The sequence below is a fragment of the Herpailurus yagouaroundi genome, unplaced genomic scaffold, assembly GCF_014898765.1.
Source record: "Herpailurus yagouaroundi ecotype Mexico unplaced genomic scaffold, PumYag 190, whole genome shotgun sequence".
NCBI classification, from domain to species: Eukaryota; Metazoa; Chordata; class Mammalia; order Carnivora; family Felidae; genus Herpailurus; species Herpailurus yagouaroundi.
In genome coordinates this window covers 19,839,370-19,859,804 of record NW_024412421.1, presented here as the reverse complement: position 1 = coordinate 19,859,804, position 20,435 = coordinate 19,839,370, and the positions used below count along the sequence as shown (strand labels likewise).

General features: G+C 39.0%; 1 protein-coding gene across 5 annotated transcripts in view; it reads right to left on the bottom strand.

Annotated features, from left to right (window-relative positions):
- The window catches only part of NFATC3 (nuclear factor of activated T cells 3), a 142,797-nt gene that overhangs the window by 6,027 nt on the left and 116,335 nt on the right, over positions 1-20,435 (bottom strand). The window contains exon 10 of one of the 5 annotated variants that reach the window (XM_040498433.1): positions 5,745-5,848. The exons of the other annotated variants lie outside the window; for them this stretch is intronic. Within the exon in view, the coding sequence (XP_040354367.1) occupies positions 5,748-5,848 (101 nt within the window). The 3' untranslated portion in view covers positions 5,745-5,747. The remainder of the gene's footprint in view (positions 1-5,744; positions 5,849-20,435) is intronic. 5 annotated transcript variants of the gene reach the window in all.

Below are 20,435 nucleotides of genomic sequence, written 5' to 3'. Positions count from 1 at the left end.
CCTTCCCTGTACCCCAAGTTAAAAGTATTGTCTGGTGAACAATTTTATGGAGACATTATGGTTTTAAGCTTATTTATTTATGTATTGAGAGAGAGAGAGAGAGAGAGAGAGAGAGAGAGAGAGACAGACAGACAGGGGAGCTGGATCTGCACTGCCAGTGTGTAGCCCAATGCAGGCTTGAACTCATACACCATGAGACCATGACCTGAGCCGAAATCAAGAGTTGGGATGTTTTAACAACTGAGCCACCCAGGCACCCCTGGAGAAGTTTTTTGGGTTTTTTTTAGTTTTTAATTTTTTTTTTATGTTTTATTTATTTTTGAGAGAGAGAGGGATAGTGCATGAGCAGGGGAGGGGCAGGGGGAGTGAGACACAGAATCCAAAAAAGGCTCCAGGCTCTGAGCTGTCAGCACAGAGCCTGACACGGGGCTTGAACCCACAAACTTTGAGATCATGACCTGAACCAAAGTCAAACACCTAATGGACTGAGCCACCCGGGTGCCCCTGGAGAAGTTATTTTTTACAAAATGAAGATTGCAATCATTTTCTGAATTTTACTTGAAATGAAAAAATGAGAAATTTGGAAATAAATAGAAATGATTTTAAATGGATGAGAAATATAGAATAATAAACCATAAAGTAATACTAGAACAGTTTTGCTAAGATAGACTTAGGTTTTTGATGAGTTGTAAGAATACTATCTAAACTAAATACATTAAATAACTGAATTCACTGATTTATGGCATGACCTGAAGAATTAATCTGTATTTATCAAAGTTTGATTAACATACCTTCTTAAGCTAAAGACAAAAAAAAAAAAAAAAGGAAAAAAAAAAGTTCCTGAAAATTTAGAAGGTGTCTATACAGTAGACTGCTAACTGTCCTAATTCATTCTTAAGTAATTGAATTTAACTTGTCACATGGCCACTTAGCTACAAACTACATTCACAGCTTCCCTTTCATAGGTAGGTATGGCCACATAATTTGTTCTTTTCCAATGAAATGTGAATAAAAGTGTATCTTACTCACTGCAGACTCAATAACCTCTTCCCTTCCTTTCCCCCTACCTCTAGCTTCAAAGTGGTGACTCTACTCTGACAATACCTAAGGAAATAGAGGAACAATGAAATAAAGGAATCCTTATCTCTGGATTAACCTGTGGTGTAAGAGAAACTTCCAATGTGGTAAAGCCACTGTATTTGGAATCTCTATTATAGTAACCTAGCTTATACTGTTAACAAAAATAAAACTCACCACCATAAGTAACACAGAAAGAATAATTAAGTATTTTAAGAACCAAAATAACCAGTTTGAGCTTTATCACACCAAGTTTTTAACTAAGTCATTTTAAAATTCACCCTGAATACTAGACAATTTCCAACCACAGGACAACCTGAATATATATATACAGATCAAAAGAGATCTTTTACTTTTAACACTAGCTTTAAAAAAAAGTTTATATGTTTGTTTTTGAGAGAGAAAGAGACAACACGAACAGGGGAGGGGTAGAGAGAGAGGGAGAGAATCCCAAGCAGGTTCTGCACTGCCAGTGCAGAGCCTGACTTGGGGGTCAACCTCATGGACTGTGAGATCGTGACCTGAGCTGAAATCAAGAGTTGGACACTTAACCGATTAGCCACCCAGGCGCCCCTTCACACTAGCTTTTAATACTAGTACAGGAAAATTATGACACTTGTTTTCAATGAACCTGACTAGAGGGGTATCAGTCTTGTTACTGAGAGTCCTTTCTTTTTTAAGAAATTTCTTATGTGTGTGATGCTATACTCCGTGTCATACAGACCTTTCCTCTAAAAAAGGTTGTAACTCAAAACATTCAAAGAAAAACAATGTATCTCCAGCTGAGTAAACACTACACAGGTACCTAAAAGTGTATTCAAGTATCAGCATGTATCCTTTTGTATCAGCAAAAAGTGAAATGTGAAAAAATAAAACCCCCAAATCAAAAACCACTTCTTTTTTGCGTTAAGACGTTGGATTCACAAGAATTTTAAGATTATAAGATTCCTTCCTTATACCTATTTTTTGTCACATTGTACATTTTCTGTGAATAGTCTTGTCCACTTAAAAAAAATTTTTTTTAATGTTTATTTATTTTTGAAGGAGAGAGACAGAGCATGAGTGGGGGAGGGGCAGAGAGAGAGGGAGACACAGAACCTGAAGCAGGCTCCAGGGTCCAGGCTGTCAGCACAGAGCCCGATGCGGGGTTTGAACTCACGGACCGGACCGTGAGTGAGATCATGATGTGGGCCGAAGTCGGACACTCAACCGACTGAGCCACCCAGGCGCCCCCTGTCCATTTCTAAATACATACTGTTGACACCCAAATTTCTGACCTCCAGGGGCCTAACCTGAGCTCCAAAGCCATAAATCTACATGGCGCATTCAGCATCTGAGCTACAGATGCTATATGCTTCCCTCTTCAAGACACGCTCTAAGAATTTTTCTTCACTCTTCCAGCTCTTCAACTGATCTACCTACCTTCCCTTCTGGATCTTTCTCAACATTGAGAAGTATGGTATGTCTATCTTAAACAAGCAAGCAAACAAATAAAAACCCTAGACTCCATGTAACCCTCTATATCTGTTTTTTTCTTTCATTGCTTAACTTTTTTTTTTTTTTTTTTGGAGGACTTGGCAAAGAAAGCTTTTTTGTTTGTTTAGAGAGGGAACAAGTGAGTGAGGAGCGGGGGGGGGGGGGAGGGAAGAGAGGGAGAGAGAGAGACAGAGAGAGACAGAATATCCCACGAGGGACAGAGAAAAAGACTGGGAGAGAGAAGCAGGACTCACCCAAAGCAGGCCCCAACTGAAGCATGCCCTGTGTTCACCTGATGCAGGACTTGAACTCGCAAACTGTGAGACCATGACCTGAGCTGAAGTCAGATGCTTAACCAACTGAACCACCCCCAGGTGCTATGATTGCTTAATATTTTAAAGGAGTTATCTACACTGCCTGCTGTTTCTATGTTCTTTACTTTCTGTTCACCCCTTAGTCATACACTGATCCCCTCATTCCACAGAAATGCTTCTTACCAAGATCACTAGGACCAACTTACTTATTGCTTCATGCATGGGAAGAGCTATGGGGTAAACTCTAAAAGAGAGCAAACTTTAATCTTTGGTTCAGCTGAAATATAACTAGGGTGAATTACTTAATCTTCCAGCTATAAAACAGACAAGTCATGGGGTTGTAATGTACAGCATAGGAAATATAGTCAATAATATTGTAGTAACTTTTTATGGTGACAGGTGGCAACTAGCCTTATCACAAGCATCATTTTGTAATGTATAAAAATAGCAAACTGGGTGTTGTATGGAAACCAATTTGACAATAAATTTCATATATTGAAAAAAAATAAAAATAAATAAAAAATAAATAAAAATAAATAAAATGGTAACAAAAAAATAGCAAATCACTGTGATAGACACCTGAAACGTAACAGAATATTATATGTCAACTATACTTCAATTAAAAAAAAAAACCTTCAGGTTATAACTCTCCTTAGACAGATGCAGGAATTTAGTTGCTATTTCTACTCCTCTCATGACTAGAGACAAGAGTGATGTGAGACCAGGGTAGGCTCAGTTTCTGGGAGAAGCCAATGTTTTGGTGCCTTGTCTAATCAGGAGGCTTAGTATCTCATATATAAAGATCTGGGTAGTTCTCTTCCAAATCTAAATTCATTAAATTTAAATTCAAATGGCATGTTGAGAATTACAACTTATATATTTATAATTTCTATCACATATGTTCTCAGTGGCTTTCAGAGTCTTTATTCTATTTCTCAATTAGAAAAAATTTTCAGGAAGCACCTGGGTGGCTCAGTCGGTTAAGTGTCCGACTTCAGCTCAGGTCATGATCTCACAGTCCGTGAGGTTCAAGCCCCGCGTTGGGCTCTGTGCTGACAGCTCAGAGCCTGGAGCCTGTTTCAGATTCTGTGTCTCCCTCTCTCTCTCTGCCCCTCCCCTGCTCATGCTCTGACTCTCTGTGTCTCAAAAATAAATAAAAACATTAAAAAAAAATTTTTTTTTCATGGGTGCCTGGGTGGCTCAGTCGGTTGGGCATCCGACTTCAGCTCAGGTCATGATCTCACAGTTGGTGGGTTTGAGCCCCATGCCGGGCTCTGTGCTGACAGGTCGGAGCTTGGAGCCAGCTTTGGATTCTGTGCCTCCCTCTCTCTCTGCCCCTCCTCTGCTCACTGTCTCTCAAAAATAAATAAAAATGTTGAAAAAAAATTTTTTAAATCTTTTTCATAATATTTATTTTTGAGAGAAAGAGAGTGAGCATGAGCAGGCAGAGAGAGAGAAAGACACAGAATCTGAAGCAGACTCCAGGCTCTGAGCAGTCAGCACAGAGCCCAGCTCAGGGTTCAAACTCATGAGCCATGAGATCATGACCTGAGCCGAAGTCAGATACTTAAACTCAGCCACCCAGGCACCCCTCAGAAGCTTTCAGAGTCTTCAAAGAAAGGAGCTGCATGATAGTGAGGGAGAGTTGTGTTCCTGGTGGGTTGCTGAGGTAGAGTGGCCTGAGGCCCAGCCCCCTCCCTCATGCAGACTTCACTTATATGGATTCTTTCCAAATGGAGTCCCAGAAGAATTATTAGTAATGCACACATGGGTCTACAGGGGAGGTTCAAGGGTAAAGGATCCAGGTTTCCTCTGGCACATGGATAAAATGTCCTGCTTTATTTTCATTCCAAACTGTCTCACGTCAAAACTTAAGAGTACTTGATTGACCAGAGATGAGCAGACTTATACACTTGACTGACAACCAAGTTTACTCAGCACCCAAGCCATAGAACTTTTTTAAAGTTTATTTACTTATTTTGAAAGAGAAAGAGAGGTGGAGAAAGAGGGAGAAAGAGAGAATCCCAAGCAGGCTCTGCACTGTCAGCACAGAGCCTGATGCTGGCTTCGATTTCAGGAACTGTGAGATTATGACCTGAACTGAAATCAAGAGTCAGATGCTTAACCAACTGAGGCACCTAGGCACCCCCAAGCCAAAGAATTCTTACAGATGGGCTTCTCTGCTTTGATTTAATAAATTCAGTTAAACACCTGCTTTCTACTCAAACCAGATTAAATTCATAAGTACTAGTGTACAAGCCTGAATATGGTTCGATTTATAAAGTAGTTTTGGGGTGCCTGGGTGGGTCAGTTGAGCCTCCAACTTCGGCTCAGGTCATTATCTCATGGTTCATGGGTTCAGGCCTTGCATCAGGCTCATTGCTGTCAGCATAGACCTTGCTTTGGATCCTCAGTACCCTTCTCTCTCTGCCCTTCCCCAGCTCACGTTCTCTCTCTCAAAAATAAATTAAATAAATAAATAAAAAGCAGAGTCTTGGGGCCCTGGGTGGCTCAGTCAGTTAAGCATCTGACTCTTGATTTTGGCTCAGGTCATGATCTCACAGTTCCTGGGATCGGGCTCTGCCCTGACAGCGTAGAGCCTGCTTGGGATTCTCTCTCCCTCTCAGCCCCTCCCCCACTTACACAAGTTCTCACTCTTTCTCTTAAAATAAATAAATAAACGTTAAAAAAAAAAGGTGTTTTTTTTTTTAATAAAAAGCAGAGTCTTGCAGTCAAAGTGTAGCTCCAAAGGTAATGAGTGGACCTACCAAGATGCCCATATATACCCCATCCTCTGTAGCACATGCAAATCCAGCCACTGCATGCAAATACCAGACTTGGGTATAAAAACAATGACACATTTCAATCAACACTCACCCTCTAGATTCTCCAGAAAGGAGCTGGACATGAGAGCTCACTGTGGTTAGGCCATTTCTCTGCTGAACCTGATGGCTGGTGTTCCAAGTCAGACATAAACTGGTCTGTGTCAAAGAAGACAACATCACTACTGAATGGAACAAACCAGAAAGTAACTTAATCTACTACATGCCCAGCCTGTTTTTTCTATAATAGAGGAATTTAATCATCCTTTGTCTGTCAATCACTACATAAAATGGCTCACCAAATTACATTAGATAATATGAATATTGGAGTCTAGAGAATTTAGGTAATGTCTGATTGATTTCCTAAAATTAAAAGGGCAATAATTTTAAAGGTCATGATGATGGTTTCAGCAATTTTATTTTATTTTTATTTATTTATTTTTTAAGCAAACTCTACCTCCAACATGGGGCTCGAAATCATGACCCCAAGATGAAGAGTCACATACTCTACTGCAAATGAGTAAGCCAGGTGCCCCATTTTCTGCAATTTTATATGACATATTTAGTTTTAAACAAAATCGTTTATATTATATTGGATATTAGTAGTTCCCAAATACTTGCCCAAGGCTACATCAAAATTATCACTTAATAAAAACAGAAACTCCTGGGTTCCACTTTAGGCCACAGAATCAAAATGTGTAAGGGCAGAAGCCCTGAAAACTTCATGCACAGGTAAATTTAGGGGTCATGGAGGAATATTTTTTAAACTAAAGTGCACATTTATTTGCAAGATTATGAAATCAATTCAGCAAGTTGAGATCAGTATCTTTTTAAAAAGAAATAGAACAAAACAGACCATAGTAGGCTGCATCTTCTTTAATAAGAGTTAAGAACTAGCCTTTGAGGGGCACCTGGGTGGTTCAGTTGGTTAAGCATCAAACTTTGGTCTAGGTCATGATCTCATGGCTTGTGGGTTTGAGCCCCATGCCGGGCTCTGTGCTAACAGCCTGGAGCCTGCTTCAGATTCTGTCTCCCTCCCTCTGTCTCTCCCTTGCTTGTGCTCTGCCCCCCTCTCTCTCTCTCAAAAATAAATAAACATTAAAAAGAATTTAAAAAAATAACTGGCCTTTGAGACTTTCATGTTAGTTGTATATATATTTTTGTTTGTTATGTACTAGGTCATGCTATAAAACTTACTTTTTTAATGTTTATTTTTGAGAGAGAGAGCATGAGCAGGGGAAGGGCAGAGAGAGAGGACAGAGGATCTGAAGTGGGCTCTGCTCTGACGGCACCAAGCCTGACGTGGGGCTCGAACTCATGAATTGTGAGATCATGACCTGAGCTGAAGTCAGACACTCAAATGACTGAGCCACCCAGGTGCCCCAAACTTACTTCTTATTGTAGGAAGCTATCCAAAATGTTTAAAAGTCACTGTAGTCAAGAAGAGTCACTACTGGTCAGTTTTGTGATAATGGCTGACACATTCAGATAGCCAGTTAGAGAGCCCCAACACAAGGGATGAGAAGCCTCTTCCTTTGGCCTCTAAGGATTTATTTTTAGCCTTTGTTTGCTCAACCTCAAGCAAAAGCACCTAACCTTTTAGGCTCTAGAAGAATGCTTATTTTATCTTAGCAGAGGAGAATCTGTATATAGTCTCTGTGAATAATAATCAATACCCTTGTCTTAGGTTGATAAAGGAGGTAAAATAAAGGAGGAGGCAATCTGTGCAAAATGCAGCCTTAATTAAGAAGTCAAAACAAAACACAAAAGCCAGAAATTCTTCGTTTACAGGCAAAATTTTCCTAAGCTTATTACTAAACTTGAGATCATTCACCAAGTTTTCAAAGGGGATTTAAGGATTACAGTATATGTGACATATTTTATTTATTTTTTAAAATGTTTATTTTTGAGAGAGAGAGAGAGAGAGAGAGAGAGAACGCAAGGAAGAGGCAGAAAGGGAGTTGGAGGATCCGAAGCAGCTCTGTGCTGGCAGCAGAGGGAGTGATGCAGGGCTCAAACTTATAAACTGTGAGATCATGACCTGAGCCAAAATCCACCCAAGCGTCCCATGTGAAGTATTTTAGAGACTGAATATGTATAGTCAAAAGTCTCCTTTCTGTGGATGCCCAATTTCCACAACTGAATCCTCCAAAACAGACATGAAGGTATAGACCATGTGATTCAAGGTACAGTAGCACATAAATAAGAGGAAAGAAGCCCAGGAACAAAGCTAAGAGGCCAACAGATCCTAGTGACTTCTATGAGTTGGTTTATGCAATGGTAGTTTCATACTGTGCTTATGGAAAGCTGTCCTTAAGACAGCTTTCTATTTCTTGAAACATTGTTGACAGATTCAAAAAATACCTGATTCGTTTTTTCCTATCACAAAAACTTTGACAAAACTCTTAAAGAAGAATTAGCATCAATCCTCTCTTAAACTCTTCCAAAGATTAAAGAAGAGGGAATACTTCCTACTCATTCCAAGGTCAACATTACTGATGCCAAAGGTAGACAAAGACACTACAAGTAAAGAAAACTACACAATGCACCCTATGAATACAGATGCAAAACTCCTCAACAAATACTAACAAACCGAATTCAGTAGTATATTAAAAGTACTATAGCAAAAATGAACTATTGGGACCTCATCAAAATAAAAAGCTTCTGCACAGCAAAGGAAACAATCAGCAAAACTAAAAGGCAACCGACAGAATGGGAGAAGATACGTGCAAACGACCTATCAGATAAAGGGTTAGTATCCAAAGTCTATAAAGAACTTATCAAACTCAACGCCCACAAAACAAATAATCCAGTGAAGAAATGGGTGAAAGACATGAATAGACACTTTTCCAAAAAAACCATCCAGATGGCCAACCAACACATGAAAAAATGCTCAACATCACTCATCATCAGGGAAATACAAATCGAAACCACAATGAAATACCACCTCACACCTGTCAGAAAAGCTAACATTAACAACTCAGTCAACAACAGATGTTGGCGAGGATGCGGAGAAAGAGGATCTCTTGCATTCCTGGTGGGAATACAAGCTGGTATAGCCACTCTGGAAAACAGTATGGAGGTTCCTCAAAAAATTAAAAATAGAACTACCCTACGACCCAGCAACTGCACTACTAAGTATTTATCCAAGGGATACAGGTATGCTGTTTCCAAGGGACACATGCACCCCAATGTTAATAGCAGCACTATCAACAATAGCCAAAGTATGGAAGGAGCCCAAATGTCCCATCGATGGATGAATGGATAAAGAAGATGTGGTATATATACAATGGAGTATTACTCAGCTATCAAAAGGATGAAATCTTGCCGTTTGCAACTACGTGGATGGAACTAGAGGGTCTTATGCTAAGCAAAATTAGTCAGTCAGAGAAAGACAAATATCCTACCACTTCATTCATATGAGGACTTTAAGACACAGAACAGATGAATATAAGGGAAGGGAAGCAAAAATAATATAAAAACAGGGAGGGGACAAAACAGAAGAGACTCTTAAATATGGAGAACAAACAGAGGGTTACTAGAGGAGTTGTGGGAGGGGGGATGGGCAAGGGGCATTAAGGAATCTACTCCTGAAATCATTGCTAAACTATATACTAACTAATTTGGATATAAATTAAAAAAATAAAATTAAAAAAAAAGTACTATACATCAAGGCCAAGTGAGATTTATTCTCAGAATGCAAAGATGGTTCAGAATATGCAAGGCAACAAATGTAATTTACTACATATTAGAATGAAGGATAGGGGCGCCTGGGTGGTGCAGTCGGTTAAGCGTCCGGCTTCAGCCAGGTCACGATCTCGCGGTCCGTGAGTTCGAGCCCCGCGTCAGGCTCTGGGCTGATGGCTCAGAGCCTGGAGCCTGTTTCCGATTCTGTGTCTCCCTCTCTCTCTGCCCCTCCCCCGTTCATGCTCTGTCTCTCTCTGTCCCAAAAATAAACGTTGAAAAAAAAAATTTAGAATGAAGGATAAAACATTACAGATGATCTCAATTGACACAGAAGAAGCATCTGGCAAAATTCAATTCACTTTCAAGATAAAAAAATACCCAATAAACTAGGACTAGAAGGGAATTTCCTCCACATGATAAAAAGGCCATACATGACACATCATACTCAGTAGTGAAAGACTGAAAGTTTTTTCCCTGAGATTAAGAACATGATAAGGATGTCCACTTTTGCCACTTCAATTCAAAACAATACTAGAATTTCCAGCCAGAGCAATTAGGCTAAAAAAAAATTTTTTTTTTTTTTTAGCCTAAGGAGGGGCAGAGAGAGAGAGGGAGACACAGAATCAGAAACAGGCTCCAGGCTCTGAGCCATCAGCCCAGAGCCTGACGCGGGGCTCGAACTCACGGACCGCGAGATCGTGACCTGGCTGAAGTCGGACGCTTAACCGACAGCGCCATCCAGGCGCCCCTAAAGAAATTTTTTAAAGGCATACAAATTGGAAAGGAAGAGGTAAAATTATCTCTGTTCACAAATGACGTGATCTTACACATAGAAAGCTTGAAAGAATCAACATATAAAAAATATTAGCATTAATAAACTAAGTCAGTAGTTACAGGATATAAAATCAACAGACAATATTTAGTTGTATTCTATACACTTTCAATGAACAACCAAGAAGGAAATTTAAAAATCAATTCCATTTACAATAACATCAAAAAGAATAAAATATTTAGGAATTAGCCAAGGAGGAATAGGATTTGTACACTGAAAACTAAACATTGGTGGAAGAAATTAAGGTTTCTAAATAAATGGAAAACATCCCATGTTCGTGGATTGGGAGACTAATATTTTTAAGATGATAATATTACCCAATATTCAGATTCAATTTGTTGTTCCAAGTACAGATTCAATTTGTTAGCAATTCCTAACAAAATCACAATACCATCTTTACAGAAATAGAAAAACCAATCCAGAAATTCATATGGAATCTCAAAGAACCAAGAAGAGCCAAAACAGTTTTGAAAATAAGAACAAAGATAGAAGGGTCTCATTTCCTGATTTCAAAACTTACTACAAAGGTACAGTAATCAAAACAACATGATACTGGCATAAGGACATATGTACACACCAAAGGAACAGAGAGGCCAGAAACAAATCCTCACAATATATGCTCAATTCATTTTCAAACATTCAATGGGGAAAAGGCAGTCTTTCTAACACACAATACATGTTTCCACTGGATATCCACATGTAAAAGAATGGAAGCTGGACTCCTATTTCACTCCATATACAAAGTTAACTCAAAATAGATCAGAGACTTAAGAGCTAATATAAAACTCTTGGGGCATCCGGGTGGCTCAGCTGGTTGAGGGTCCGACTTGATTTCAGCTCAAGTCATGATCTCATGGTTCATGAGATTGAGCCCCACCTTGGCTTCTCCACTGACAGTGTGGAGCATGCTTGAAATTCTCTCTCCTTCTCTCTCTCTCTCTCTCTGCCCCTCCCCTGCTCACATGCTGTCTCTCAAACATTAAAAAATTTTTTAAACATTGCATCCGGATCATTAAAATAATAAATAATAAAAAATAATAATAAAATAAATAATAAATTTAAAAATAAAATATATAATAAAATATATAATAAAAACAACACTTATAATTATTAAAGTAATAATTTTTTAAAAATAATAATAAAATTGTAAAACTCTTAGATGAAGAAAACATGGGGTAAATAAATCTTCATGACCCTGGAGATTTAAATAGAACTCTAAAAGCACTGGCAATAAAAGAAAACATAGATTACAAGGACTTCATCAAAATTAAAAACCTCAAAGGACACTATCATGAGTGGAGAGAGGGGCACTTAGTTGGCTTAGTCAGTAGAGCACAGTGTGGCTCTTGATCTCTGGGTTGTGAGTTCAAGCCCCAAACTAGGTGTAGAGATTAAAAAATTTTTTTAAAAATCTTAAAAAAAATAAAAAGAGAGTGAAGAGAGAGCACAAAGAGTGGGAGAAAATTTTTGTAAATAATACATCAAGTAAGAGATGAGTATCCAAAATGTATCAAGAACTCCTACAACTCAACAACAAAAAAACAATGAGAAAATGAGATTTGACTGTTTTCCCAGAGAACAAATAGAAATGGTTAAACAAGAAAAGACCATGAGAAGAAAAAGAAAGAAAGAAAGAAAGAAAGAAAGAAAGAAAAGCTTATGAAAAGGTACCTAGCATCATTAGTTACTAGGGAAATGCAAATCAAAATCAGAAAGAGATACCACTTAATATCCATTCAGTATGGCTATTATTATTTTAAAATGGAAATTAGTAAGTGCTGGCAAGGATGTAGAGCAATTCAAACCCTCAATACACTGTAAATGTAAAATGGTGCAACCACTGTGGGAAAAACATCAATTTCTCAAAAAGTTGAACAAAGAATTTCCATATAACCCAACAATTCCACTCCTAAGTACCCAAAAGAATTGAAAAGAGATTCAAAGAGATACTTGCACACCAATGTTCACAGCAGAGTTATTCACAACAGTCAAAAGGTAGAGACGAATGTCTTTCAACAGATGAGTGGATAAACAGTATGTGATTATACATAAAATGTTAATATTATTTATTCATAAAAAGGAAAGAAATTCTGATATATGCTTACAACATGGCTGAACTGTGGATACATTATGCCAAGTGAAATAAGCCAAACATTAAAAGGACAAAAGTTGTATGATTCCACTATTTACATGAGATACCTTGAGCAGGTAAAGTCATAGAAACAGAGAGTAGAAGTTACCACAGGCTGGAGGTGGGGAGAATGAGAGGTGGGGAGAACTGCTTAATGGGTACAGAACTGTTGTTTAGAGTGAGGCAAAAGTTCTCAAGATAGTGGTGACAGTTACATCATACTGTGAACGTACTTAATGCTAACGACCTGTACACTTAAAATGCTAAATTTTTGGTTATGTACATTTTACCACATTAAAAAACATTTCAAACACAAATCTTGGGTTTTCTCATAGGAAAACACTGTATGAAAAGACTGAATTAGGTTTTCACAGCTCTAACCATTAACTCAAAGCAAGACCTTACAGATGTAACTTCCTCTTACCATTTTAAAATCTGGAATACAGAATTTGTTCCTTTTCATCTCAAAGTTTTAGCAAGTTAACTATTTACAAATCCTGGGGTGCCTGGGTTAAGTATCTGACTTCAGCTCAGGTTATGATCTCACAGTTCGTGAGTTCAAGTCGCACATCGGGTTCTCTGATGTGAGTGGACAGCCTGCATCGGGATCCTCTGTCTTCCTTGCTCTCTGCTTCTCCCCTGCTCACATGCACTCTCTCTCTCAAAAATAAACAAACATTAAATAAATAAATATTTACAAATCCTGAAATATGTTTGTGGAAAGATGAGCAAAATTTCCTTGTCCAAGCTGCCTCTCCACTTGACTAAGCTGCTTTCTTTACCCACCTAATCAATATATAGACATTTCTGGTTTATACAAACAAGGCCATGGCCTGGTGGGCATGTAAAAATAAAGGCTTTGGAACGCTAGTTTCATCCTTTACAGTAATGGTGGCCCAAAGGAAGTCATTTAATCTCTGTGAATCTGTTTACTTATTTACTCAAAGAAGGTAGAATCTCCTGAAAGGTATGTGCAGTCACTCTACAACATTATAAAGAAACACAATTATAATATACTTAAATTGATAAAAGCAAGACAAGTAACTTATCACTTAGTGACCTCATCTAGTGTCATGGCTTCAAATACCATCTGCATGCCCTCAACTCTCAAATTTGTATCTTTAGTCTAAAACTCACTTCCAAACTCTAGACTCATTCATCCAACTGAGTACTTGATTTCTCTACTTGAATGTTCAACAAGTATCTTAAACGCAACACAACCAAAACTGAACACCTGATCTTTCTCCAAAGCTTGCTTCATCTATAGCCTTCCCCATACCAGGTGATGGCAACTCCATCTTTCCAGTTTCTCAGAAACAAAACAAAACAAAACAACCCTTGGTATCATCTTTAACTTTTTCTCTAATACTTTATATGGAATCTGTCAGGAAATGCTATTGGCTTTGTCTTTAAAATACATCCAAAATCAGACCATTTGAAGACCGCTTATTTCACCACCAGTTTAAAACATCATTTCTGGCCTAGATTACTACAACAGCATTTTACCTGGCCTCCTTGTTGCTGCCCTTGCTTCCCTACAGTCTTTTTTCTAACCAGGATCAATTTCTCAGACATTCCACCAAAATAAATTCCTGATCAATTAAAGATTTACAACATCAAAGAAGCTATGGGAGACAAAACAAATGATTTATAAGTTATATAAATGCAAAAAAAATTCTTTATGTAAAGAATTCATGTTACCTTGGGGAAAAACTTTTGTCAACTCCTAGCTCAATGAGGTAAGGAACCTAAGACATAAAGAGCTTCTATATTCTATAAGTGAGTAAGAAAGGATTAATAATCAAATAGAAAAGTAAATAAATACTATCAGAGATCACAGATTTGTGACAAAGATTTTCTCTTAAGCACATGAGAAGGTACACAAATCTTACTCCTAAATGAAGTGTAAACTAAAATTATACTGAGAAGCAGGTACCAGGGTGGCTTAGTGGGCTAACATCTGACTCTCGATTTTGGTTCAGGCCACTATCTCACAGTTGGTGAGATCGAGCCCCACATCAGGCTCTGCACAGAGCCTGCTTAGGAGTCTAACTCTCCCTCGCTCTCTGCCCCTCCCCCACTTGTGCACACTTGTGTGCGCGCTCTCTCTTACTCAAAATAAACTAAAAAAAAATTGTATCAAGAAACTATTTTCCACTTATCCCACTGGCAAATAAGATGTCTGACAGCAGAATGTGCTGGTGAAGATACTCTCTTACAATGACAGTGGCAATGTAAAAAAAATTTCTTTAAGTGACGTGCCACATTTTTTTAAAAGTTTTATTTATTTGAGAGAGACAAAGACAGTGCAAGTGGGGAAATAACAGAAAGAGAGAGGGAAAGAGAATCCCAAGCAGGCTCCATGCTGCCAGCACAGAGCCTGACTCAGGGCTTGAACTCACGAAACTGTGAGATCATGACCTGAGCCGAAACCAAGAGTTGGATGCTTAACCAACTGAGCCACCTAGGTGCCCTATAAATTGGTAAAATTTTTATGAAAGACAACCTGGCAATCTTTCTCAAAACACTTCTAGGAATTTATCATATATACAAACATACACAGATGTCTATAAAAAGGTAGGAAATGAAATTTGTAAAAAATTATTTATTATACTTATTAAATAGATAAAAGTACAGTTCTGGAAAATGTCCAAGAGTCAACATATAGGAAAAGCAAAATGCTGAACAATATACATACTATACTAGTAAAAATAAGGAAAAAATGTACACAATTGCTTACGAATGCATAAAATACCCCTTTGGTGACAGCCAAGCAATTGGTAACCCAACTGTCCATACAGAGGACAATTAGGTACCTAGGAGAGAGAATTTTCACTATGTACTTTGTTGTACCTTTAGCATTTTTTTTTTTTTTTTTGAGAGAGAAAGAGAGAGAGAGAGCATGCGCCCAAGTGAGGAAGGGGCAGAGAGAGAGAGAGAGAGAGAGAGAGAGAGAGAGAGAGAGAGAGAAGCAGGGCTCACGGGCTCGTGTTCACATGATGTGGGACTTGAGCTCACCCAAAGCGGGGCTCATGCTCACCCAATGTGGGATTCGAACTCATGAACTGTGACATCGTGACCAAAGCCAAAGTCAGATGCTTAACGACTGAGCCACCCAGGCACCCTAAAACTCCCATTCTACATAAAACCATCTACAGATGCTTTTAAATACACAATATGATTATAAGGGACTTAATTTATTATGATTCTTATAGATGTAAAGCTAGATTGCCTGTACCCAACACTCTCAACCCTATCCTATCTTCCACCAGAACTTAAAGAGTTTCATACTTTTCTTCCTGACCAGATAGACAGGCTAACGGTAGGTAATGTAAAAAAAAAACCACACAAAAAACAAAACAAAAAAAAAAAAAACAACCTTTTTAAAATCAGATATCTTCAAACAGAGAAAAGCTGTTTGAGTATATTTAATCTATGTTTTATCAAAAGCTAAGATCCATGGCAAGATCTGTCACACAAAGCCACAGAAATATCAATTCCCACCAAACCATAAAAAGCTGAGCTGGTCAGCCTAAAATTATTTCTTTCACTTAAAATATTTTTCTCTTTGTGAATGATCCATCTCCAAAGGAACTCAAAAACAAGATATAAATTTTAAAACATAACACATTTTTAGACACTGGTTTTGTATCTTACACATGGAAGACACAAGGAAGTTACAATTTTTTGTTTTTGAATGTTTATTTTTGAGAGAAAGAGAGAGAGCATGTGCACAGGAGTGCAAGTGGGGGAGGGGCAGAGAGAGGGGGACAGAGGATCTGAAGCAGACTCTGTGCTGACAGCAGCAAACCCCATGTGGGGCTTGAATTCACAAACCACAAGATCATGATTTGACCCAAAATCAGACACTCAACTGATCAACTGACTAAGCCACCCAGGTGCCCCAAGAGTTACTATTTATTGTGTTTATAAAGGTGAGATTATAATCAATCATAGCTATTTCAGAAACCACTGAACATTTGAGACAATCTAAATTTCAGGCAGACTTGGATTCAAATGCCAGTCCCAGTGTTTGTGGCCATATAACAATGGGAAAATAGTTAAGCTTTCTGAGCCACATCTCTAAAAATAAAGCTAATAATTCACTTTTCATAAATTGTTGGGAAGAACTAATGAGCTACTACTATACTACCAAAGAGCTCAAAAAATGATTATCAAGAAATAGTAACCATAATTCATTTTTTAAAGTGTATTTATTTTTGAAAAAGAACGAAAGCCCAAGTGGGGGAGGGACACAGAGAGAGGAGGACAGAGGATCTAATGCAGGCTCTGTGCTGACAGCAGAGAGCCCGATGCAGGGCTTGAACTCACGAACCGTGAAATCATGCCCTGAGCCAAAGTCAGATACTTAACTGACTGAGCCACCCAGATGTCCCTCATTAATTATTTTTAAATATAGGTTTTTTTTAATGTTTATTTATTCTTGAGACAGAGACAGAGTGTGAACAGGGGAGGGGCAAAGAAAGAGGGAGACACAGAATCTGAAACAGGCTCCAGGCTCTGAGCTGTCAGCACAGAGCCTGATGCGGGGCTCGAACCCACGAACTGTGAGATCATGACCTGAGCCAAAGTCAGACGCTTAACCGACTGAGCCACCCAGGCACCCCTAAATATAGTTCTTAAAGTTAACTCCTTTTGAAGTCTTTTTTATTTTTTATTTGAGAGAGAGAGAGAGTGTGTGAGCAGGGGAGAGGGGCAGAGGGAGGGGGCTTGAGGGAGGGAGGGAGAGAGGGAGAGAGTGAGTCTTAAGCAGGCTCCACACTCAACACAGAGCCCCACTTGGGGCTAGATCCCATGACCCTGGGATAATGATATGAGCTGAAATCAAGAGTCAGGTGCTCAACTGACTGAGCCACCCAGGCAGGCACCCTTTTGAAGTCTTTTGATATGCTGTGATATATGCCAGTTATTTAGTGGTAGCCTCTCTTGGGTTTTTCCTAGTTTATGTACAAATTTGTGTCAAGTTGACTCAAAGAAAAATTTTTGTTCGAATGGAGTACAGTTAATTTGTGTCTATGGAGATATACAGACACACTTGACATAAGAAATAAAAGATCTTTTCTGGGGCACCTGGGTGGCTCAATCGGTTGAGCGTCCAACTTAGGCTAAGGTCATGATCTCACGGTTTGTGGGTTTGAGCCCTGCGTCGGGCTCTGTGCTGACAGCTCGGAGCCTGGAACCTGCTTTGGATTCTGTGTCTCCTTCTCTCTCTGCCCCTCTTCCACTTATGCTCTGTCTCTGTCTCTCAAAAAAAAATAAATATGAAAAATAAATAAATAAATAAATAAATAAATAAATAAAAGATCTCAAATGCTTGCAGTTGCTTCATTGGTTCTGAAATTAAACTTTCTTATCATATGTCTAAGAGTTGCTATGTCTAAGGTCCTGAATCCCCAGCATGGTCTGTTCTGTATGAGCCACTATCCAAAGCCTACCTGGGCATTATTTATGGAACTTTCCTACCTCTGGAATTATTCGTCATAAATATGTTTGATGTTCAGGAGTACATGCATGCTTCCTACACGAGGACTCATGAGTTATCCAGAGTCCCAGTTAAAGGAGAAAGTTCAGGGGCACCTGGGTGGCTCAGTCAGTTAAGCGTCCTACTTCGGCTCAGGTCATGATCTCGCAGTCTGTGAGTTCAAGCCCCGCATCGGGATCTGTGCTGACAGCTCGGAGCCTGGAGCCTGCCCTGGATTCTGTGTCTCCCTCTCTCTCTGACCCTCCCCCGTTCATGCTCTGTCTCTGTCTCAAAAACAAATAAACGTTAAAAAAAAAAAATTAAAGGAGAAAGTTCAGTACATTCTACCTCCCTTTTACCTCACTGCCCCAAAGTGATTAAATACCTCATTTGTGGCCCATTCTCACCATTGGCTATGTATGGCTTTATTTCATTTTACTTAAATACAATAAACAGCAGTGAAATTAATATCCAACAGGTAGAAAAGAACACTGACAATATTGACCTCTGCTCTCACACCAGCCTCTTGCTTTCCCCATCCTTAATCTTGTGTTTATCATTCCCTTGCTACTCAAAAGTAGGCACTTCTGCTTATCACTTATATACTGAACTGCAGTATCTGAGGTCACGTCTGGAGTTCCTGTTTACAGTCAAGTTAGTAATTGCCCTACATTTAGGATCAGCAAGTTATTGCACAGAGCCTGCAAGTGTCAGTGTCAGTTTTCACCACAGCAGTAGGTCAGGCTATATTTAACATGGAGCCTCTTCTCTGCTGAAAAGCTGCAGCTGCAGCTCTCTTAGTTTGTGACAAAGGAGGATGAGTGGGAATTCAGGGACTGTAATGGAAAGCTGTAACGGGATTCAGCTCAATCAGAAATTAAATGGGCCTGTATTTAAAGGTCAAAGACAGTCTAGTTTAACAATACTATAATCTTAATTAAAATGCTTAAAACACACCTGTGACAATTTCTATATTTCTGTACTGTTTTAATATGTATCATTTGGTCCAAAGACTGGGACATACACCCTATAATGCACAGGAATTTTTAGGAAAAATAACAACTCCAGACATACAAACTGTAATATGTGAGTAAAAACTCACTGATAATTTTATAGATGTAGAGGGCACACTTTTTTTAAAATAGGAAATGTATTTTTTTTAATGTTTATTTTTGAGAGAGTGGGAGTGGGGGAAGGGTGGAGCAAGAACTCATGAACCATGAGAACATGACCTGAGCCAAAGTTGGATGCTCAACCGACTGAGCCACCCCGGCACACCAAGAGCAGAGTTTTCAAGCAGGGGCAATGGTACATTTAGGTAGCAAAGAAAAAAGAAGTAGCAAGAGTTTTGAACAATGTTCGAATTCGTTGAGTAAGTACATGTTACAAACTTCCAAGAGGACTTCTTGAAAGAAAACATCACTTGGTAAAAAATCAGTATTCTGTTGTTATTCCCCCGAAGATATGCTTTGAGGAGAGAACCACTCTATGCTGAAATGGACTCTTCTAAGTATGGAATATGAGGGGCCAAAATCCCTTCCATGAAACTGAAAAAGGATAATTGTAAAGTTTAGTCTTGGGTTCCAAAACCAACAAATGCAAAAACCCAAGGGGTAGGGAGTGGGGAGAGAAAGGATGTGATTTAGCATTACTTATGACTCACTAAATCAACAGTAAGATGGAGCTAAGAAAATCCCCTGACCTCAGGCCATATTGATACAATAAAGACTTCTGAAAAAGGAAGGTGATAGTCCCAATATACTCTGAGCTGGCTACAGTATGCTCCCCTCTGGATACTTCATAACAAAAAGGAATTAAAACACCAGGGTTAAGCAGAGGGTGGTGATGGTGCGGGAAAAGTGAAGTTGCTGGAGTGTTTTTAAGATGGGGAAAGAGATCAGATTTCACAAATGTGAAGGGCTATTACAAGAAGGATTAGGTTTGTTTTTCATGATTCCAGAGGCATCAGAGCCCACATAAAATAAGGGTAGCCAGAACTCAAAAGGCCCAGAGATGTTCCAAAGAAGGTAAAAAGGAAGAGACGAACAGGAATACAGTATCACTAAAGATACCAGAGTATGAACCCTGGTGTCAAAGAGGAGGAGAGAGAACCGTAGTGTCAGAGAGTCTTTTAAAGTTCTTTTATAGTGAGAATTTAAAACTACCCTGGTCCCTCTCACAAACAGAAACTCTATGGAGAAAATGGCTGTTTCTTTCACATATTTGGCTTGCTCTACAGCAGCAGTCTCAATTCACAGACGGATAACAAACATGAAAAACACCTAAAATACTGAAGCAGGAACCAGGAGACTTGGGTTTTAGTCATGTCTTTTTTTTTTTTTTAAAGAGAGTGAGAGTGTGAGAGTGGGGACAAGGGACAGAGGGGGGGAGAGAGAGTCGTAAGCAGGGTCCACATTCAGCACAAAGCCCAATGAGGCGCTCGAACCCACAACCCTGGGATCATGACCTGAGCTGAAATTGAGTCAGATGCTCAACCCAGAGTCACCCAGGTGCCCCGGGGCTTTAGTCTTTATATGCTATTAACTGTGTGTTACCCTGAACGAAAACCTTAGGCTCTGTAAAACTCAGATTCTTCATCTATAAAATGAGAGAG